The 22831-nt window shown below is 43.4% G+C and overlaps 4 protein-coding genes across 4 annotated transcripts in view; 2 read left to right on the top strand and 2 right to left on the bottom strand.

Moving 5' to 3' along the window:
• Positions 1 to 20: 20 nt before the first annotated feature.
• Positions 21 to 4768, bottom strand: med20 (mediator complex subunit 20). Its single transcript, XM_063215936.1, has 4 exons — positions 4650 to 4768; positions 4039 to 4184; positions 2709 to 2962; positions 21 to 744 (listed from the first exon to the last, which is right to left on the bottom strand). The coding sequence occupies exons 1-4, from the start codon at positions 4661 to 4663 to the stop codon at positions 523 to 525; spliced, it is 636 nt and encodes a 211-aa protein (XP_063072006.1). The 5' UTR covers positions 4664 to 4768; the 3' UTR covers positions 21 to 522.
• Positions 4769 to 5029: 261 nt separating this feature from the next.
• bysl (bystin-like) lies at positions 5030 to 12744 on the top strand. Its single transcript, XM_063215929.1, has 7 exons — positions 5030 to 5428; positions 6197 to 6347; positions 6437 to 6575; positions 10179 to 10312; positions 10721 to 10881; positions 11286 to 11388; positions 11923 to 12744. The coding sequence occupies exons 1-7, from the start codon at positions 5158 to 5160 to the stop codon at positions 12272 to 12274; spliced, it is 1311 nt and encodes a 436-aa protein (XP_063071999.1). The 5' UTR covers positions 5030 to 5157; the 3' UTR covers positions 12275 to 12744.
• A 102-nt stretch (positions 12745 to 12846) lies between these two features.
• ccnd3 (cyclin D3) lies at positions 12847 to 16667 on the top strand. Its single transcript, XM_063215930.1, has 5 exons — positions 12847 to 13429; positions 13628 to 13843; positions 14009 to 14168; positions 15420 to 15562; positions 15900 to 16667. The coding sequence occupies exons 1-5, from the start codon at positions 13193 to 13195 to the stop codon at positions 16044 to 16046; spliced, it is 903 nt and encodes a 300-aa protein (XP_063072000.1). The 5' UTR covers positions 12847 to 13192; the 3' UTR covers positions 16047 to 16667.
• Positions 16668 to 17385: 718 nt separating this feature from the next.
• nuak2 (NUAK family, SNF1-like kinase, 2) overlaps positions 17386 to 22831 on the bottom strand; it is a 15704-nt gene continuing 10258 nt past the window's right edge. Inside the window, exons 4-6 of the mRNA XM_063215928.1 lie at positions 22086 to 22151; positions 21260 to 21512; positions 17386 to 20239 (exon numbers count right to left, since the gene is read on the bottom strand). Coding sequence (XP_063071998.1) covers positions 19005 to 20239; positions 21260 to 21512; positions 22086 to 22151 — 1554 coding nt within the window. The 3' untranslated portion in view covers positions 17386 to 19004. The remainder of the gene's footprint in view (positions 20240 to 21259; positions 21513 to 22085; positions 22152 to 22831) is intronic.

The raw sequence follows: 22831 nt of genomic DNA, 5'->3' as shown, positions 1-22831 counted from the left end.
AAACAACTAATAGGCCAGGCTATGTGCTTTTTTGTTTTAATTGGGCGACAAACCCACAGACAGCGATTTCCTGGGAAAACAAATTAATATTCAGAAAGCATATTTGCTAAACCAAAGTCAAGACAAGAAAAATGCACAAAACATACACTACACCAACTATGCATGATCTATATTGCATTGCTTATGTATTTTTTGCATCATCATGCTTTGGAATACAAGTTCACGTAAAAAAATGTGTAATGAGTCATTCATGAAGTCTCCAAGTAGATAAAAAAGGCCTCAAACAAACAGGCACACAAATGCAACAGCTTCTTCAGTGTTGGAAGTCAGTTCCGCTTTTTAAAAAAAATAGCAGAGCGGATACTCTTAGCAGGGAAGCTGATGGGAGGGAAACCGGTTGTCCCAGGCCCACAGAGGGGGGGGGGAAACTTTGGTCCTCATTACATTGGCATGTACAGGTTTGGTGGCCCTTTAAGATGTCTTTGCGCTGGGGCTCGCCAAGGCAACCAGAAGCCCTGGCTCTTAGCGTACACTTGCACCTGGATTCACTTGTTTTCGGACTTTGCTGAAAAGTTCAAGATACTGGGACATGGTATCCATGCAGTCTGAAGGGGCGTACAGTCCTTCAGGTTTGGAGGTGAAGACAGAGGGCAGTTCTGGAACGTTCGCCCCCAAGAAACTTTGCATGAATTCCTTCATGAGATTCCAGCAGTCTCCTGGGACCACGCAGGCACAGTACTCCACCTACAACAACAGGTGACAGGAACATTCATAATAAAATCAACAGTAGGGGTGGGAATCAGAGCCTTCATCGTGATGCGATTCGATTTGATAACGATTTCTTAAGCTAACGTTTCAATTGTTTTCGATTATGAATAATGCCGTAATGCTTCAAAAGAAAGATGGAATATTTGCATGCATTTTATTTGAGAACCATTATTATTATTATAGCCAGTATCATCATTACTGCATGAGCAAAATATGCCTCACAAAATGAGTGCAACAATATAACAAAAAAACAATCTATTCGAATCTATTCTCTTGTGGACGCATCAATTAATTTATTTGTTGGCTTTAGTATTGACGCATCGATACATATTGATTATTATTTACACCCCTAATCATCAGTAATGTTAAATACATTCCACATCAATAATCTCAGCAAAAATCATTAAGGAGACAGCTGTGAAAACTCAGTGTTGTGACACTTGTGCAACTACAGGATAAGAATATATCTAGATTCCGCAAAAGACAGGTGCAAATGAAAAGATGTTGAATATTAGGATGAAATATGCTACACATCAGGGGCTGACATTTCCCTTCAAAATACTCATGGTAACATTTGTTATCTGACCCCACCTGAGGGGGTTGGGCCAGGTATTGCAATAAATCTAGCCCTTTTTCCATCAACAAGATGACTCGCTTTAAAGGGATGCGCATCAAAATATTAGTGCGACACGTGATGGAAAAACAGGGAAAAAAAAGCTCTAACGCCGGTTTTGCCGCACTAAGTTAAAGGAGAACTCAACTTTTTTGAACATTAAGGCCATTTTCCGAGTGGTCTGCAAGGTTTTAGATTCCCCCTCACCGTTTATTTCATGTTTGCTGCAGTCTCTGTTATTTGGCTTATTTGGAATTTATCTCAACCAGCTTTAGAATGGCCGTCTATGGGTACCTGCAACTCTGTTCTGAAAATCACCTTTAACATTTGTTTTCAAGAATATGCAACTCACCAAGTGTTCAGCAGTATTCACTGGTGTTCCTTAATTTTTGTAGCGAAATATGGCATCTGTCGTGTTTTATGTGTGTTTTATGTAGCAATTTGTAAATTAAGTTTCACTTTCACTTTCTTTCACAAAATGGCAAATAAAAAAATGACAGAAGCCATATTTCGCCTTGAAACTTGTTAGGGACTGCTAGTGAACACCCCTAACCACTTTGTGAGCTGTAGACTTTCGAAAACAAATGTTTAAGGTGATTTTAAGAACAGATTTGCAGGTGCCCATAGACGGCCATTCTAAAGCTGGTTGAGATAAAATCCAAATCAGCCAAATAACAGAGACTGCAGCAAACATGAAATAAACAGTGAGGGGGACTCACAAACATTGCAAACCACTCAGAAAATGGCCTTAATGTTCAAAAAAATGGAGTTCCCCTTTAATTCTCTGGAAATATATGGTTGTGGGGAAGCTGTATTGTAACAGAAGTGATACAAAAAGATTGGTGCGATGTAGCATAGACAGACAGGTCCATAAACTATGACTGGACCTCGCTCCAGAGTTCCAGCACTTGGTCGGACACCTGGTGTTGCGTCTCGTGCAAGATATTCTCATTTTCAGTGTTCATGTTCTAATTACAAACTGTCTGTATCAGCGCTTGACAAACTATTTTGCTTACTGCCCATTTTGGCTAGCCAATTGGCCTTTTCACTAGCCACAATTTTCTTAACCATTTTACCATGCATGTAATGTAATAGGCTATAATATAATATAAGATTTTTTAAATGAGATTGTAGTATTTTGAGACAAATATGTCCCCGGGCACCGCGTACAATCATCAGCAATTCGGTGCCTGCTGCACTCACCAACACACACCAACTGAGATGCCCTTGACATCACGCCATATAGTCACTCTACGCAACTAAAACACCCATTCTCAGTCCCTAAAATGGAGGTGAATGAATTTGCCAGCACTAACTTAACACATACCTCCACTGAGATGCCCCTCGCACTGGAGCTCATGGTAACGGTCCCCACTTTCACCAGGAAGTCACAGTAGCGGTAGCGGGCCCCCCTGCTCTCCACCTTGTGGCCCTTGGCGTTCTGGAAGTGGCTCTTGAGCTTCAGCATGAGTACGTCGAAGTTGACGTCGGCTGTGAGGTAGGGCCCGCCCTCAAACAGGGCCATGCAGCTGAGGGGCGTCTCAGAGTTGTGCATGAGGTACAGCAGCTTGGATGTCTGACCTGGGAGCAGGGGTAGGCAAAGGAGTGTAACATTAATAGATCAAGCAGATGCAGAGGTCTTGGTGGCATGGCTGTCTTGAGAAGAAATATTAAAGAGCTGAGACATTAAAGTAGTAAAGGACAGAGCACTCAGATGCTGAAGAAGGGCACTCAGTCCGAAACGTTTGTGGTGCAAATAAGTGAGCATGCCGCTTCAACTTATCAAAGTACTGAGAAAGAATATCAATTTAAAGACATTTTCAGGCAGCCCATACCAGAAAAGCATTTGAAGAGGGTAAACCTCTACCAAAGAATTCAACCCTTTCCATGTCCATGGTTTAAATGTGAAAATGAAACCAAACCAAGCTGCAGATGGAATATCTCTGCTTGTCAAACGGCGCCCATTTAATTGCATAGCTTTTCACTGGGAGACGTCCCAGTCACTGAAATTTCAACTACGAACCCAATATTTTAGACAATGAGCCTCAATGGTTCACAGCTTCAACAAAACTTCCATTTGCCCATCACTACTGCAAACTAGGAATGTAAATAAAATCGAAATGTATCGATGTATCGATGCATCGTATCGTGGGGCATTCTTAAGAATCGAATCGCTGGCCCCTGTGCAATGCCCTAGCTCCATAACACAATAGTAGTGGAAAAGTAATTGGAAAAAATCGAATCGAACCGAATCGCATCGTATCGTGGGGAATTCTTAAGTATCGAAAAAAATCGAATCCCTGATTTAAGAAATCGATACCGTATCGCATTATCATGAAGGCTGTGATTTACACCCCTACTGCAAACTCTGTCTCATGATCATCATCTCCTGTCATTTCTAATGCATTACAGTCATACGTATTGTTTTTCTCTCTAGGTAAAACATTTTGATTTACTGAAATTCCATATACGTGTTCTCTCAACAAATGCCGGGATAGAAAAAGTATTTGTGCATTATTTGGACTGCCATGTGTTAAAAGCATATTTTATACGTACACTAACTCCAAATGAATGAAGTCTTTGGGTGCATAAAACTTTCTTAAATCTTCTACATCTAGCCGTACTGAGTTGTGTGTTAGTTGCTTGGAATTACTTACCGCCTGAGTTACCAGTAGCATGGTAGGTCTCACAGTCCACCCAGAAACTGCCTTGCTTTACTGAACCCAGCTGTTCAAGTTTCTTGTGCAGCATGTCCACAGTCTGCTGCACACTCTTCCCCTCCGCCACTGGAACCTGGCACACACTGACACACAGAATCGTCCACATTAGATGAAGAGAGATCAGCATACCTTTTGTGTTTGTGCTTTGTAAGAAACACATGGCTACTTTATCACACCCTTCTGTGTTAGAACAAGCAGAGGTGCACTATTCAAAAAATCCACAACCCCTTGAGAGAAGAGACAAACAATGTACGTGAAACATGGATGACAGGATTGTGTAATTAAAAATAATTTCACTTTTTAAAGTAAAAGAGGTTATGCTCAAAGTTCCACTTGCACCAACCCAACTACTTACATCTGATATAAAAACGTGCAAATGATCCATTTTATTCGGTAAAGAGCGTGGTTTAATGAAGAACATAGGTTCAAAACGACCCAAAGTGAGATCACATTTTATAAGAGAGCAAAGAGTGATGTATGTTTGTATTAAGCCACAATGCTTTTAATTACACTTGTTACAAACGTGTAAAAGAAAACACAGAACTTACCAGGTTACCCCCATCTTGTTGAGAGCACTTCTGTAGAAAAATACCGATTCTTTGACAAGACGCTCGCCACTTCTTTCAAAACCTTTCAACAACAGTGGCGTGAGACACACTTCCGGATTGCAAAGTAAGTTATGTAGTCTACGAGATACAAAATAAAAGTATACAATTTCTATTTCTCCTCGAATAAGAACAAAAAAATATGCCAAATTGATTTTTATTATTAAAATTAAAAAATATATTTATTGAAAATATACTGTAATTTGAGTTCATATGAGTGGATCTAACTATTCTGATCACAGCCCCGATTTCAGAACATCTTACTTTTACGCACGCTCACGCTGCTCCTGTTTTGGTGACATAGCTGTTACATCATCAGAAAGTGCTGATGCTGTTGTCGCACACCACACGTGTGCCAGGGGTAGAATTGCTTGTTGCTGTTTGAGAAATATATATTTGCTTCATTGGGATTCAGATTTTCTGGTTTGTCGTTTGATGGAAAGACAACAACATGCCTAAGGTGAAAAGGTCAAAAGGTGGCGGAGGGAATGCAGGAGCTGCGGAAATGATGGGTCTGGCTGATCAAATTCTACACTCGGACACGGTGCGACCGCAAGGCCGTGTAAAGAACAGGGATCAGGTAAAATTCAGGGGAGAGGACGATGAATACGTCGACGAACGTCTGTCTCGTAAAATTTTGGAACAAGCACGCATACAGCAAGAGGAACTTCAGACTGAATTTGGACTAGCACCGGAGAAAAAGAAACCCTCGACATCTTTGGGTATGTGCTTGTCCACACTAGCTAGCTATTAGCTGTCAGGGCAGTGTTGTTGTGTGATCTGCACACCAGGGCTTGACATTAACTTTTTCACCCACTGGCCACTGTGGCTTGTCGTTTTCCCAAGTCACTAGCCATTCAGGTATTCCACTAGCCACTGATTTTCAATCGTTTTTTTTTCTTCTTTATCATGATACGTGTACGTCTAACCTCAGAAGATGAGGTGCTAAAGCAAGATGAGTGTATACCTTTCTACATGGAAGTATATCAAGCAACTAGAAACTGAAGAGTTACTGAGCTTTTGTCTTGAACATAAATACAAATAATTGATACACAATGGGCAAACAGCAGCATAAAGGCTATGATGCGTATGTTACCAAGGAATAAACTGCCAGCCAAATTGGCTAGTGACACTGAAAGTACTACTAGCCACAGCCAAGTTTTACCAGCATTTGGCTGGTAGGCTAGTGCCAGTGTCAAGCCCTGGTACACTCACTTCACAATTGCAGGTGCTGAAGGATAAGACGATGATGAACATTATTTAACCTTCTACATGAAGTGATCGTTTATTTCGACAGTCCAACAGCCAGCAGGTTTTTGTGTGTGTGAATGCAACAAGTCTATGTGAGACAGGCAGTAGGGCCCTGATGATATTGTATTCATGGATTATTTTTGTTCAAAGTTTCGCATAGGGCTTTTAGCATCACACTCTGGCAAAGGGGGGGGACACTAAACCCATTATTTTGATTGTCTTACGTTCTACACATACAGGTCCCAGCACTCAGGATGGTGACTCGGATGAGGAATGGCCAGCTCTTGGAGCAGCTGGTGAAGACGATATGGCTGGCGGTGGTGTGGTGGAAGTGGACCCAGAGGACGAAAAAGCCATTCAGATGTTCATGAACAAAAATCCCCCCGTCAGGTTGGCTAACAAACTTATTTCTCTTCTGCATGCGCTTCGCTAGAGATAAACAAACGGAGGATTGCTAATGCCTTGTCATTTTTTTCCAGACAAACCCTTGCTGACATAATTATGGAGAAGATCACAGAGAAACAAACAGAGGTTGGGACTATGATGTCAGAAATGTCAGGGCAACCTACAGCACAGCTGGATCCAAGAGTTGTCGAGGTTTACAGAGGTGTACACAAGGTAAGTTTCTGTTTTAGTTTCTTTTGTGGTTACTCTGATGAAGGCCTAGTGCCGAAACGTCAGCACAAAAAGAAAAAGAAAAAAGTGGTGAATTGTGAAGAAGCAGTGTCGCGCTCTTCCTTGAGTTAAATGAAGACTGGAGTACCTTGAAAAGGTGCACCTGCTAAAAAAGAAACATTCGAGGTGTGCGGGCGCTCACCAAAAACTTTGTCAAAATTAGTTTCTTTTGTGAACATTTTACCTTTTTACATTCTATACTGTATGTATATGACAGTAATGGTATTCTGAAGGGGCCAGTTGTCCTGACTGTGACCAGAAATTGTATGCCCCACCCACACATCCGTCCAGCAATCCCCTTCCCAACCAGCAGTTTACCAGTGCACCTACAAAGCATTTATGTTCAGTCATTCATCCAAAAGGAATATCACAAAAACGTTACGAGAGACATTAGAAAATTATTTCAAAGCCCACTTGTAATACTTTCAATGGCCAGCAGTGGGCCCTAGCCCACACTTTAGGAATCCCTGGCCTAGACCTCCAGCTCAATGGTACTGTACCTGTGCTCCCATGATGAGGTGGTGTTGTGATTGGGAGATCCCTGAGTGGCGAACTAGTGCAGGCAAGTATACAGAGTAGGGATGGGAATCTTCATCATCAAAGCGATACGATGTGCATCTCGATACACATGGCAACGATACGATACATTCACGATTCATGAAATTACCAGTGGTAAGATACGATACGATTCTCCTACCTACTGCGATGCAGTTCGATATGGCGCGATACAATTATAATGCCATGCGATGCAGTGCGATTCGGTACGATACGATGCGATACAGAACAGATTAAAATATCAAATTGATAATAAAGGCTGTGCACAAGGCTGCCGTTAGGCATAAGCAGAGTAAACAGAGCGCTTTTAGAACCTCAACCACTTTGCCCCCAAAATTGTGACCTCCTAAATTGAGACTGACTAAAAACATCATGAAAAAATATTTCATTACATTTGAAAACATTTTTGTTAGTTATCAAAAGGGCCATCATTTTTCAGACAAACTGTAATTGTGAATACAGTAATTAGCATTATTATTAGTAGCAGTAGTAGTATTTACTTATGAGGGGGCCTCCTGACCAGTTATGCCTAGGCCCCCAAAACCTTAGCAGCGGCCCTGGCTGTGCATATTACTTTTGAAATAGCCTATACTGGAAAACATATGGAGAGCAGTGAGAACTCATTTTGGCTTGGGCACATTGCTTTGAGCAGAGAAAATGAAAAAAATACAATTAATACCATGCCAATTACAGTAGGCTATATCTCTTTTTTAAATAAAAATGAGAAAACCACAGACCTTCTGATCATGTTGGAATATTGACCTGGACATGTTATAGGCTAACTACATTTACAGGTAAGCTCTGAACAACTTATCAACCACAATTGATCCAAATTAGAACAATTTACTAAGTAGATGTTGGGAATGGGGTTAATATCAGAAGGGGGAAATAACGTGCGTACTGGACTGAGGTGTTGGAATAGTGTACTTTTCAACGGGACTTTTTAAACTTCATGGACAATCTGCACGAGCAGCAAATCAGACTGTGTGTGTCCAGCACGAGAGCTAAATATAACAGGCTCCTAAGCAATGATGCCAACTTAGCGACTTCACTTCTTTTTTACTGCATGAACAATGGACTTAACACGAATGCACAGGCTCTGTAACGTTTCCCAACACGGTTATGTTTTTTTTTGTATCTCGTGCGCTGACTATGCTTATGCTGCTGTCATTCGGAAACTGCAGCATGTTGGCAGACAACTTTCTCTTGTTGTTTGTGCCGCACGGTAGACTACCCTATCATCTCAAGTAGTGAAGCGAGTACTCTCTCCACACGTCTTCCAGACTCGCAGAAGATGGTCGCTAGAAACTTCCATTTAAAAAGTCACCGGATGACCAGAAAACTCGCTGTATGTGACAACAAAATGTGCTCCACATTGCTGGTAACCCGCCGCTTTGACTCAAAGGAAAATACTGATTGCTTGGTCACGCCTCCTCGCAATAGAGATGGAAAGGCGGTCTGAATCAGAGCAAGATGATGTGCGTTGCGCACGAGAACAAATCCTGAAATTGACAGTTTCTAAAAAGTTTTAAGAGATATTATCCGATTTGTACCGATGCGGACAGTCAAGGTACGATGTATCTCGATTTTATTTGCGTTTCTTACCGATGCAGACGTTTGCAAATCGATGCAACCGTACCGTACAGGTCGTATCGATTTTCCGATACGTATCGGTGAATCTTCCCATCCCTAATACAGAGCATCTGAAGAGGAGGGTAGGCAAGGGAAGCCACACACTAAAAAATCATTAATTAATTACTGGTAGCCTAGGTGTTTATTCACCTTTGGCTAAGGCCTGCCCTAAAGTGCTAATAATCACAGCGCAGCAAAAGGACGACCTCGGACAAACCTCTGACAATTTGGACAGTTTTGACAGCGCTCCATTGAACTCAATGCTGAAATGTCATATTTTCAAGTAGGGTTAAGCAAGATATTACGGTCATATTATTATTAAAACATGATTGGAAATTGTGCCTGGGGTATTTGTGACAAAGGTGCAAGTTTCCCCGTGATGTAACAGGAGTTAATCGCTTTCCTCTTTACCTAAAACCGGACTAATATTACTAGCAGTTTAATAGTCTGGCTTGAAGGGTGTCGGCATCCTCACTCGACTAGAAAGTGCACAGATCAACAAACATACTTTGTGTGCTCCAATCATGCCACCATCTCACTCGTGTAACTTTTCAGTAAGGTTGTAAGCAAAACACGAACCTATTTCAGGGTAGGATTTTAGTTTTTTGACTTAAATTAATGAGAAACAGCGCTAGCAAAGTTCACTGTCAGTCATGTCAGGGTTGTTTTGACTAGCAGCTGATGGACATTATTTTCTTGAGCTACTGAAGACATAAACGCCAAACGTTAATGTTACACATTGATGTGGTAGCTTTGAAGATGACAACATCCATCACGTTGGGTGATTTCGTCCAACAACTACAGTTTGAGCCAGGGACATAGGCTATGCGAGTTAGCTTACCATGGTGCCACTGGTTACAATATGCCTATCGATACCAGGGTGAGAATTTGAGATCCCACAACAGCTAAACAACTGTGATGCATGACAGTTCAGGAAATAAAAATTATGAATGGAGGAGTTTTTTTATTTCTTGGTTGTGAACAACTGCTGCGATAGGCAGTCACTGCATTAATCACGTTGATATCACAGCACATAGAAAGTTTATCTGCCCGACCTAGCAACTGTAACCCAAGAGGGCGGGGCTTAGCCAAAGGCGAATTCATATTGTCAACACCTGTTTCAAACTGATGTCTAAGATCTGTGCTATGAGACCAGCAACAGCCACTGAATTCAAAGTAAATGCATAGAAATATCAACAGAACTGCCTATGATTTGCATTGTCAGCAATGCCTAGACCATAATGGAGGTCAGTTTGAGGTGCGTGTGTGTGTGTGTGTGTGTGTGTGTGTGTGTGTGTGTGTGTGTAGCTATGATGGTGGCAATGCTCGTTGACTTATAAGGTGTTTTGTGTCTTCCAGGTTTTGTGCAAGTATCGCAGTGGAAAGCTTCCCAAAGCTTTCAAGATCATCCCAGCATTGGCCAACTGGGAACAAATCCTTTATCTGACAGAGCCAGAGTCTTGGACTGCAGCTGCAATGTACCAGGCCACAAGGTAAATTTAGAGGACAAGTTTGAAAGGGAGAAGAAAGTAGATCACTTGTACGCCTTTGACTCATTAGAAATGACGTTTTGAATGGGTTTCAGAGGCTGAGATATTTAGGTTTTTATAGGCGTCCGTATTCTAGGCATAAATAGGTTAAAGTGACAACTCAGCAGCATGGTAGATCGATATCGGATCGGATCGTAGATCAATTTGGATCGTGACCTTCTGGATTGGAGAATCTTATCGATGGATTGATTCCCAGCCCTATGTCAAATGCCTCATCTTTGTGCTTTTAGAAATTGTTCACTAAGTACTTGTCCAAATTTTCACACATTTCACATCCATTTTCCACTTTAAGTTTTGAAAGCAGTGGACATTTTACAGATTCCTAATGCTGTTGGTCTATGTTTCATGCAGGATATTTTCCTCAAATCTGAAGGAGCGAATGGCACAGCGTTTCTACAACTTGGTGCTGTTGCCCAGAGTGCGAGATGACATCGCTGAATACAAAAAACTAAACTTCCACCTCTACAGCGCCCTGAAGAAGGCGCTCTTCAAACCTGGCGCATGGTTCAAAGGTGAGACAAAATAAATTGGGAGTGCTGTGGCGTACTGCATTTACTCTCCATACTATAAGTGGGTCCCATGCCCATGGGGCCTCAACTTCGAATCCAGAGGGGGGGGGGGGGTCATCTCCCAACCTTACCCCTTCCCTATCTCCCACTTACTTACTGTCACCAACTTCACTGTCCTATCGAACAAAGGTAAAAATAAAAAAAAAAGACCCAAAGACATTTAAGTGGCTGCTGACTGCCCATTAGTTAAACTAGTGGTTCACTTTGAACATGTTTGCTGAACATTGTGAATGTTGTGTCATGTCATGTGTTCACCACATGGCGACAGTGTTGCTCCCTATTCATTTTTAGAAATGTCATTAATGTTCATTTTTTCTGCTTGCTGTGCTCAATACATTTCTCTCTAGGAATATTGATCCCGTTATGTGAATCGGGAACCTGCACTCTGAGGGAGGCAATCATCATCGGCAGCATCATCACCAAGTGCTCCATCCCTGTCTTGTACACAAGGTACAAACTTTTCAATCCTCATACAGTTTTCCTATAGAAATAAATGAAGGAAATATGTTACATGTTCACATCCGCATAGCTTTATTTTAAATTGTGAAAATTATTGACATTTCATTTGTGAATCAATCCAATAGCAGTTTGGCTTAGTAGGGACTTCACAGTCCAATAGTAATAGTATTGTAATTGTTCTACCTTAGTAATTATGCTTATTCCGAGCATGGCCTTAACAGTTTCAGGCTAATGGCTTTCTTCAGTAAGTGATAAAGAGTTTAGTTAGCAACTGAACTTCTTTTTTATAGCTTGAATATGGTTCATCTGTCTGTCAGTCAATGTAATAACTGCAGGTCAATTTGGATAAAAGTGTCATTTAAGTGTAATGTAATGCAATGTAACGCACCTCCCCAGTTCCAATTCTGATGTGGTAATCAGATCAGCCACTGGACTGGTGAACCTGTTGGGAGGAGAGTGTCCATTGTTCAGTAACAGTTCCACGTTTAGCACTTCATTCATTTGTCCACTCTTTCTATCCTGCAGTGCTGCCATGCTGAAGCTGGCTGAGATGGACTACAACGGTGCCAACAGCATCTTCCTGCGCCTGATGCTGGACAAGAAGTACGCGCTGCCCTTCCGCGTGCTGGACGCCCTGGTGGCCCACTTCCTCTCCTTCCGCAGCGACAAGAGGGAGCTCCCCGTGCTGTGGCACCAGAGCCTGCTGACGCTGGCCCAGCGCTACAAGGCCGACCTGGCCTCCGAGCAGAAGACCGCCCTGCTGGAGCTGCTTAAGGCCCAGTCGCACCCGCAGCTCACGGCCGAGATCCGGCGCGAGCTCCAGAACTCCGAGTCGAGAGACGTAGAGACTGCTATGCCTGCCATGGCTATGGACTAATTTTTTTGTCATTGTGTGTGTGTGTGTGTTCTTTGTTCACCCTCATGTCTCCCCCTCACCTTTTTGTTCTGTTCAATGCAGTTTGTTTTACATGCATTTGGCATGGCCAATTATACAAAGACGATATATTCTTGTACGAGAGTGCGGTATGATTACTTGAAATCATACAGAACACAATTTCAGGCTTGGAAAGATCTGAGAGACAAAAATGTTTAGAATTTTGCTGTGTCTATCATAATGGTCACAGCTGATCATGTTAAGTCACAAGTAAACTAAACATGACAATGTAAAGGACAGTTCTAACGATACAGTGGGACCTACAAGAAATGCTTTGGTTCTACTTCCTTGGTGATTCATTTGAAAGCCTGTGTTGCATATGGAATAAACTCTGAAGTAGTTTGTACAACAAGGATATGTATTTGCAACATATTAAACAAATAAACCAATAAATAAAAATACAGTGACACCCTTTGCAGAACATTTTTGATGAATTTTAGTGCAACTACTCCATGCAAAAAGTGCTTTATTTGCATTTCTGTTACATTCTGAGGTACACAGGAAACACGTTTGGAACACATTCAGGGACAGGGAAGGGCAGAAGAAGTTGAAGGGCATTAGGACAAGGCATTAATCTCGTGCCAAAACTGCGTGGCGTTATTTTTTTATTTTCTTGAAGAAAGGACAGACGTTGAAGAGTTGTTTTATTTTTTCTGTAATATTGATAATTGTTTTTTTGTTTTGTTTTTAAAGGTAGTGTAGTGTGCTCAAAGGCAGCGTGTCGGTTTACGGTTAGCACTTGGTTAGCGTTGAACAGGCCTTCTAATATGCGCGATCACTTGTAGGTCGGACTTCAATTTTAATTCTTTATTCAGAATTTGCATTTAACTGGATTTAATTGTAGACACAATCGGCTGTCACATGGAGTTAATGTGCTATGAAGATGAAGCGATTGCCACGATGTCTGCCAAGGAATCTGATACCACCAGCCCTATCCTCAGGGCCTGCTGCGATCCTGTTTTGATTAAAGACCGTCGGATTTGCCTGAATCTGATGATGCTAGAAAAACTCACCCAGACATCAGATTCATTTTTTGGATCTGTTCAAACGGACATCCAACCTTACATGAGACGAATATTGGCCGTATGGATGCTACAGGTATGTGTTAACGTGCTATTTTTGTTAAAAACTAAATTAGCCCACATAATAGCCTAGCCGTAACAGCAATGTTCCATTATTGGTGTGCCCTTTTATTCTAAAGGAATTGACCAAAAAACATGCAGCGTCAAAATCTGTATGCCCACTATTTGACGCCATGTTTAATGTTTTACTTTATTTGATCAATCGACCTGACAGGTCTGTGAAGAGCAGAAGTGCGAAGAAGAAGTTTTCCCGCTGGCCATCAACTACCTGGACCGCTATCTGATGCGGTACCCCATTGATAAAGGACACTTGCAGCTGCTCGGATCTGTGTGCATGTTTGTGGCTTCTAAACTTAGAGAGACTGTGCCACTGAGTGCATCGAAGCTCTGCATCTACACGGACAATTGTGTATCAATTCCCCAGCTCCTGGTAAAGTTTGTCAATTGATCTAAAATACTTTCTATTGCATGTTACTGTATGGTATAAATTATACAAAAGAAATCTCCTCGCATGATACAGCTGTAGCACTAGTTCTAATATGGGGTTGCACTGAATGGCTTTTTTTGGTGTGTGTGTGTGTGTGCCTCGAGACAGCAGTGGGAGATGATTTTAGTTTCCAGACTGGAATGGAATCTTGCTGTGGTTCTGCCGTCGGACTTTCTGGAGCCCATACTGGCAGACCTGCCCATTCTTCGACAAGATCTTCATGTACTGCGAAAGCATGCCCATTCTTATATTGCTCTTGCTGCTACCGGTAAGCAAACGATGTCATCAACCACATCTCAATGTATTATGTTACTTACCGGTACTTGCCATACTAACTGTGTGTAATACTCACGTCAACCACACGAGGGCAGCTGCTGCCTGCCTCTTGACAGTTTCTGAGCTGCCTGTCCATACGTTGCTGATATTGTAGAGATGAACCCCTGTGCACCTTCAGGTTCACATCAATAAGTAGTTGATCTGTTATTTCCCCCATATTAATTCAATAAACTCAACACATGCTACGAATCTTAGCGCCACTGCTTGCATTGTTCGAAATAAAAATATCTCAGTTAATGAGCTCAGCTCACAAATCTACGGTATAGACTGCGTGTACACAGTGATAACTGTATTTTGCACCCAAAAGACAATTGAGACGAGATTTATCTGGAACAGACATACATTTCAGTTTAAAAAAAGCTCAAAGTCATGAAGCTCCTCCAGCCCACCCTGTCAGAAGGGAACGACTGGCACACAGCAGCCAGACACAGTTGAGGCAGCAGCAACCATATTGTGAGATGTCAGCGCATTCTTCCTGATGCTGGGTCATGGTAATCCTGCTTTGTGCAGTGTGAAAGGCTCCCATCTGTACCCCTCTTCCCACCAGCCTCCACAAACTAGCCGCAGGCAGGACCGCAGTGAGCTGGATTGGGGTTGGGGCGAGGGCTGGGCTTTGGGTTTGGGTTTGGGTTTGGGTTGGCAAGCAACAGCTCTCCACAGCCACATTAGTATTGTATGTGCTGTCACACAATCTGTCAGACAGGTCCATTTGGCTGTCTGGCTGTCTTCTGTGCTGGGCTCTTTTGTCTCAGTGTGTGTTCCTTACACACACACACACACACACACACACACACACACACACACACACACACACACACACACACACACACACAGCCTTGGGCATGGGAGTGGAGCGTCGGGCTGTGGGAAAGCCTTCGCTTTTTCCTCCTTTCCTTTTATCTGTTTAGGGCTGAATAGACAGGCTGCTGGCCGGCGAGATTTTCCTTCCGAGCAGTACACACTAGCAACCTTTTCAGATGCGGTTCATTATCCCCCAGTTAACAACACTGATATGTCCATATGCTTTTACACTTTGCGTCATGCTTAAGCAGACAATGAACTCAACCTGGGTGTCCCACTCGAAGTGATATCACCAAATTCCTTTTAGGTTAAAAAAAATAAAAATTTGGTGTCTTCTACATGCGTTACCGTTTTGTCTTTCTTTGTCTTGCTTTGTTTTCAGAGTTGCGGTTCTCCGTGTTCTTGCCATCTGTCATTGCGAGTGCCTGTGTCATGGCTGCCATTAGGAGACTGAAGCTCCTGAGTGCCTCCCTGTCCTACGATGCCCTCCTGCAGCAGCTGGCTAGCTCCCTAGGCACTGACCTGGTGAGTCTGGCTTCATTGCTGTGCTGTTCCAACTCCAGTGCCAATGCCACTGATGGAGATATACTGTAAAATAAGACAACACCAACAAAAAAAAAACATTTAACTGCATTCAAATGTCAGTTTTGACATGAACCTTGTGATGATCCTCAAGGAATGCTATTCTTTTAGACAATTTAAAGTGTATTTGAAAATTACATAAACAAATAGGATTGAAAGTACTCCCAAGTAGAAGCACAAAGTCGCCAGTTATTGATTTCAGAGCACCGTACACTAAATGATTTCATCTTCTGTATTGATTTTCCATTGTATTGACACTGTACCTCCGCTCTCCCTCTAGACTCTCCTCTGCAGCTGTTTATGTCAGCTGCAAGCTCTCTTGGACGTCAGTTTGCCTCCCACATCGGCGGAAAAATCGCGCGCCAACTCACCCGGCACAGAGGTCAGCGGCACGCCCATAGATATCCAGGATGTCAAGCTGGACTAGGCCTCTGACGTGTCTGTCACTCTCATAGACAGTATTGACGCCACATCTATTCCAGATGTACCATAAAGTGAAACTCTATTTGTAGGGAATAGCGGTGATGAGTTGCACACAGCTTAATAAATAATAATTATTAATAACTGAGATATTTATGACAAGAATAGAAATGATGTGAGTCTACCGTGAAGAAAAAAATGCTAATTTAAAGATGACAAATGAGCTGCTTACCTGTTCTATTAAATTGCTGGAAATCGGTTTGTTATTATTATTCTTTCAGTTTCAGTATAGTTTTACTGACAAAAGAGATTTTTATTTAATGTGACAGTTCAGTACATTGTATTTAAACCTAATAGAGTTTGGTCCTCATTTATTTACCATGCGTTAGTGCTCTGCACATTAGCCAGCACCAAGGCGAGGCACTCCAGGGAACCGTGTCCTCTGTGGCATATGATCTGCACACAGGCAGGAAGGCAAATATTTGAATGGCGATTTTGGCCTGCCGTCTTGGTAAACATTTGATCTTGTCTAAAGTCCATGAATTGTTTTCTTGAAATGCTGCTTTCCATGTGTTGTTTGTCTTTATATATGTGTAATAAACTATTATACGTGTGATTTTCCCATGAAGTAATTTGAGGTTGTGTGTCCCCCCCCCCCCCCCCCCCCCCCCCCCCCCCCCTCCCCCCCCCCCCCCCCCCCCCCCCCCCCCCCCCCCCCCTTTCTTAATTGGGTTATGTAACTGTGTTGGACCTGATCTGTCACCTTGGAATTAGGTGCTTTGCTTGAGGCTCATTACAAATGATGTCCAGTGATGCAGAAGCAAGACTGGCACATGCCTTAAGTTAAGATGAAAGCGAAGTGACAGCTGGAAATGCTCCATGGTGGTTTTTCCCGTAATAAGACAGGTCTCTGCATGCATGCATAGCTTGGTAGATTCTTCATGAGAACTGGAAGTTGACTCAGCCGCAAAACTGTCACTACATTGGACAAGAGATCATTTTTAGTTAGATACCAATTTTGTGAAAAAATAAAAATCAAGATGGAAAGATGTGTTCATAAAGGTTGGAGAAGATTTCAACCAAACTGAAAAGTACGAAAACGTTGCCCCTTGCATAAACTAAGGGAGGCAGAACGCCGAAATGCATATGTGTAAGAGTTTATGTATGGTGCAACCTTTTCTTACTTTTCTGCATATGGGTGTGTACAATGTATGAAATCCAGTTTTATTCAATCCAGCCATTTTTGCCATCTTTGGTGTCTGGCCTGACTTTTTCTGTGGAAATTAGAATTGTTCCACAGAAAAAAATGATTAACTTGTTAAACGAGGACATGACAAGCAAGCAACTTCAGTTGAACCATGTTTTTATTGACCCACATCAAAGCCACTGACGGCACATGTGTTGGTACAAAATATAAATTAACTTCTTTGGAAAAACAGAAAAGGCACTTCCAAAAACTACAACCTCCTGTACCTTAACTCACAGCCTCCTTTGTGGGCAAATGCCAGTACATAGTACAGAAACGTTTACCACAACAGAGAATGAATACTGGTTAAGGCCAGTCATTTACTATTTACAAACTAACAGAGTATCTGAGTATCTAAGTATGGAGTTTGTAGTGAACAAGGGTAAGAGAGCAGAATGCAGACACGATGCTACAGACAAATAATTAGTGAATGATGAATTTTGAATTTTCTTTATCCCTTCAAGGTTGAAATAGCAGTTTGTTTGGATTGCTATTGAAAATATAATTCCCATAATTGTGTGTAAACCTCACTCTAAAATCATGTGAAATCGTTTGAATATGATGTAAGCAAAATTGACTTTTTTTCTCTTTTTTTGCTAAATCCCAATACTTAAAACTCCTGTCATTGTGGTTATTTTGAAACTCAAAGGAAAAACATTCAATCATAAACTTGTGTTGTTTTAAACTGTAATTAACAAAGAAATGTCCAAATTCATTTCAAATAAATTTCATTTGTATATTAAAAATGCCTAAACCATCGTTTTATAAATTAGCGTTCCAACTGTTGACAGAAGGAGGTCATAAAACGTCACTTTCCCTCTGCCATCATGAAAAGACTCACTGTTCCCTTGACCACAGAGCAATGAAAATTCCAGTAGAGCACTTGATCAGTCTAGACCGCCAAGCAGGGAGGTCATAAAAGTGAAACATTAACGCACTCCGGTAACGTGGACAGATGAGAGTGTGTCCCACTGTGCAGCAGAAACCAGCTAGTGTTTATTGCACCAGATCATTTATGATGATAGTGCATAATAGCATTGGCAACCTCTCACTTTCTCTGAAACTGCTCCTGAACCGAATCGATGATTTGGAGGTCCAAGGTTGCTTGTTTCCTTAAAACAAACACTGGCTTGTCAACAGAACTGTTCAGTGATATACAGTAGGTCGTCGTCATCTGTGATTCTTGACTGAATTTGCTAAATCTTTGGCAACATTTTGCAGCAGAGCAGCTAGTATTGAAAACAATACATGCTGATTGCAGAAATGTAAAAAAAAGTACAAACCACAACAGTGGCCTTATAAGAGATTTTTTTTGTTAAAAACATCCCTGATTGCAAGTTTAGCCTATCCCTTAAAATTCGACTGCATACAGTATAAAAAGTCTAGTTTTATCCTCTGTCCCTGACATGCTCTCCACATGACATAACACCAAACATCCATTCACTGTTTTTCACAGTGATCTGGCCAGTCCCACTACGCTGCCAAGCCTAAGTGTTTTCACTTGTTTAAAAAAGATCTTCACTTCTTGGATGCAACACATTCTCAAAAACACGGGCCAGCACCATCGTCTCTTATAACAAGTCCTAGAAAACCTCAGAGAGAGAGGTTTTTCCGCATCGACGTGTAGTAAACGTGTCAGTGGGTTTCCCTCTGCAGTTAACCAATGTCCTTTGCATGCACTGAAGTGTCCATCAAGTAGCCCATTGGCTCACTGTAGCTTCAGCTGGCAGCAGTGGCAGCTCCTATGGCCTGCCTGTAGACCTCCGTCACATTGGGACAGTCCGAGATGGAGAAGACACTGTCACTCAGGCCGCTGCTCTGGTAGCAAGCCAGGTCCCAGGGACTGTGCATCCGCCTGTGGCCCTGGTTGCCCCCGCCCATGTTCACTCTTCTGTCCTCCCTGAGCTCCAACAGGTTGTCTGCGGACACGCAGCCCCTCATGCTGCTGGCCGACACCGCTACCGACGGCTTCTCCATGGGGGCGGCGGGGCTGTCGCGGTCCGGCAGGTCCAGCCGGTCGAAGGACTCAGAGGAGAGGATGCTGTCCTCGCTGACGGCTCCCTTGGGCCGCACTCTGGCGACCCCTTGGGGCAGGGAGGCGGCCAGCTGGTCCAGCGAGCCGAACTCCTGCAGGCCGCCCGAGGAGAACTTGCCGTTGCGCTTGAGGATGCCCTTGCGGAGGGGCGGGACGGAGGGGCAGAGGGGGGCCTCCTCTGAGGGGGGCGGTGGCGGTGGCGAGTCGATGCTCTCTGGGAACGAGGAGGACGAGTAGTAGCCAGACTCCCTCTCCACCGGCTTCTTCAGGATGCCCTTACGTGGCAGTGCCACTTCGGCTGCGGGCACCGATTGGGGCGCGGTCTGGGTGCTCGCGTTGGAGGTGGCAAAGCTGAAAGCAGTAGGCTGGGTGGCGGGTGGTGGTGCAGGACTCTCCTCCTGAGGTGGCAAGGTGGGCGTGGGGGGCGGCTGGGCGTCGTTGGGGGGCTTCTGCTTCAGGCTGCCCCGCTTCTTCAGGATGCCCTTGTGGGGTCGGGCGGCGGGGCCGTCCTGCATGCTCTGGGAGACGTTGTTCTCCTTGCGGGACCTCCGTATGGAGCGCTGACGCACCATCTCCACCAAACCACCTCCGCTACCACCGGGAGCATGTGAGCGCAGCAGGCAACGCATCTTGGAGCTGCTCTGCAGCAAGGGCCGCGAGGTGCGCCGCAGCCAGTCAGCGATGCGCGTGGGCGCTGCCGGTGTTTGAGTGTGCGTCGTTGCCGCTGCAGCTGTAGCCACGGCGATGGTGCCTTTGACGGTGGAGCCGACGGTGGTACCGCCGACAACCGCGCTCTCGCTCTCGGCCAGCAGGGGTCGCTGGTAGCCCCAGTTGAGCCACCAGTGGCCCGCGATCTCCTCCAGCGTGGCCCGCCGCTCCGGGTTCACCATCAGCATCCAGCGGATCAGACCGCACGCATCTGCAACACAAAAGCATTCACTCACTCAATAGGATTGTAATACAATTCCACTCAATACAAAAATTACAATACAATAGAGACTTTTGACAGAGGTGGACATAGACACCTCGGCTGTCTTCGTGCCTCTTTGCAGAAACAAAAAGCTTAAATTTCCCTGAAGGCAGGGATGCAGACACACTGACGCTCATTGTCGTCTGTCATGACAATGAAAGTTACCATACTACACCTCAAAATAGGTGAGAAATGTACTTGTGGATGTCCTCATGTCTCGCAGGCAGGCATAACAACAACAAAAACACTCACAGGCTGGCCATTTCACATTCTGAAACCTCCCTCCAACACAGGGAGCACATGGTCCAACCCAACGGCAATTGGACTTTTGACAAGACTGGCATTGTTGCCACTTACGTCAGAAGCATAGAGTTAATTTGAATTTGAATGCATGGCTGTTTGTTTGGGTGTGATGAGGAGGGGGGTGGTTCGGGGGGGAGACGTGTGAGGGGTCTTTGTGTGTGTGTGTGTGTGTGTGCGTAGGGATAACTCAGTGGAGTGTTACGAAATCTATAGGGGCCCAGGCATTTGTTTGCTCGTCAGCATAAATAATTGTGAATAGTCAGGCGTATAAATTCAATGGTTGCATTTGATGTTTGTTGTGTATTGGCACGTTTTCTTCCCTCCAAAGTGGTGTAACACACAAACACCACACTCTAAACAAAAACACTTGGCTGAAATTTGAAATGCTGCAAAAAAATGTGTAAAATGTCCTTTCTTTTTTTAACCCATTAAGACTGGACAGATCTAAAAACTGAACAGAATCGTCAACACTGCTGAAGGTAGATGTGTATAGATGTTGTCTATCTTAAAACCAGGTTGCTGCTGCTCCCGATCTTAACAGGTTGAATGAGTTTTTTCACGGGATGCAACAAGAATTCCAGTGCAAACTGACAAGAAAATAGGATCTTATGGTAAAATGGTGTGACATACAGTACGGTTAGTGGGGACTGACTGACTGTGTCTTACCAGATGGCTTGGTGGGCTTGCGGTACTCGCCGGTGCTGATCTGCTGCACCAGGTTGCGGTGGTTGTGGCCGTCGAAGGGCATGGCCCCGTGCACCAGCGTGTAGAGCAGGACCCCCATGGACCAGCTGTCCACCTCGGGCCCCTTGTAGGGACGCCCGTTCACGATCTCCGGCGAGGCGTACAGCGGGCTCCCGCAGAACGTCTGCAGGAACTCGTCGCCGTGGTAGAGATTCGACAGGCCGAAATCAGCAATCTAGAATACAACACAGAATGTCTTTATTGTCATTATACGCAGCACAATACGATTTGAAGCCTCCCTTAAACATGCACTCACAACTGTGGGAAAAACTAAAGTTGTTTGTGATGGTGTGCGCGGAACAAACGATGACCCAATGTGATTAGGGAGAGCATTAAAAATTCCTTTGACCAATAAACCACTTTTGGAAATGTAGTTTACACTGATAATACATTTTCAAAAACTTAAACGACTATCACACACAGTCTGTGAGGGCTATTTTTATAATCTTGCAGGTTTTTATTGGGCTCAATAAACCAAATTATGACATAAAACAGATAACGACTTAGGAGGAATCGAAAGCTAGGACCAAGATAAAGAGTAATAAAAGAACTAAAGAGCTATTGGAGGGGGAATGCCTGTGATACAATGGGAAGAGTAAGAAAAAGCCCCAAAAGTGAAAAGGTGTGAAGGCGAAAGACGAGTAGGTGTGAGGAGCACCAATGGTGTGTTTGTGAACGAGACGTGGGAGTAAGGTGTGAGATTACTCAGACTGTTGCTTTCGTTCTTTAACCAACATCGTGGGCTCACCTTAATGTTGCCGTCACCATCCAGAAGAATGTTCTCCAGTTTCAGGTCACGATGGACTATCCCATTCTGTAGGATAGAATGAATATGAAGTATGGTGAAGAATGAATATCAAACGCAAAACCCTCTAAAAGCCATTACAAACATCCAAATATCTACAAATATTTTTATTTTAAATAGTATATTCTTCAAGTTATCTCAATCAAAAATCCACTTAATGTTATTATCTAGTACAAGTCAAGCCCAAACAAAACAAAATTGATTTTTGTAAATTCACCACAAATACACCTAAACAGTATTGGATCTGAACCCTTCGTATAGAAAAAATAAATAATCCTGCTTGGTAGGGACTCCAAACCCCATGAGGCTTTTACAACATGCTTAAATGCCACCAGGAATGCAGGTATGACCAATGGATTAACACTTAAGACATTGTCAGTTAACGTTAAGAACAGATCTGGCTGCCTGCTCTCATCAAATGTTTTCTTTTCAAGATCTCACTTGAGCCCCGTCCGTCCTAAATAACTTAGTTTTTCTTAGCTTGTTAAAATAAACGCTTTTCTTCTTACGTTTCACCAGGAATTATCTTATCCTAGTGGACAGGTTCTTAACCCCCACTCCCCACCCTCCTCTTCCTCCACCTTCTCACATCCCACCCTCCTTTCAAGATGGGAATTGGGAACAACAAAGCAGGTCGACTGGGCTCAGAACTAGCGGATTGTTCTGGAATGTCAGCTATGTTCCATTGT

Source organism: Engraulis encrasicolus, chromosome 14, assembly GCF_034702125.1.
Source record: "Engraulis encrasicolus isolate BLACKSEA-1 chromosome 14, IST_EnEncr_1.0, whole genome shotgun sequence".
Lineage (NCBI taxonomy): Eukaryota > Metazoa > Chordata > Actinopteri > Clupeiformes > Engraulidae > Engraulis > Engraulis encrasicolus.
This window is presented reverse-complemented; position numbering and strand designations above follow the sequence as displayed.

Coding starts and splice junctions, on each gene's coding strand:
- med20 (XM_063215936.1), bottom strand. Junction 2,963..4,038: donor TGCTACTGGTAACTCAGGCG/GTAAGTAATTCC, acceptor CCCTGCTCCCAG/GTCAGACATCCAAGCTGCTG. Junction 745..2,708: donor CGAGGGGCATCTCAGTGGAG/GTATGTGTTAAG, acceptor CTGTTGTTGTAG/GTGGAGTACTGTGCCTGCGT.
- ccnd3 (XM_063215930.1), top strand. CDS start 13,193: ATGGAGTTAATGTGCTATGAAGATGAAGCGATTGCCACGATGTCTGCC. Junction 13,430..13,627: donor TGGCCGTATGGATGCTACAG/GTATGTGTTAAC, acceptor TCGACCTGACAG/GTCTGTGAAGAGCAGAAGTG. Junction 14,169..15,419: donor TATTGCTCTTGCTGCTACCG/GTAAGCAAACGA, acceptor CTTTGTTTTCAG/AGTTGCGGTTCTCCGTGTTC.
- bysl (XM_063215929.1), top strand. CDS start 5,158: ATGCCTAAGGTGAAAAGGTCAAAAGGTGGCGGAGGGAATGCAGGAGCT. Junction 6,348..6,436: donor AACAAAAATCCCCCCGTCAG/GTTGGCTAACAA, acceptor ATTTTTTTCCAG/ACAAACCCTTGCTGACATAA. Junction 6,576..10,178: donor TTTACAGAGGTGTACACAAG/GTAAGTTTCTGT, acceptor TGTGTCTTCCAG/GTTTTGTGCAAGTATCGCAG.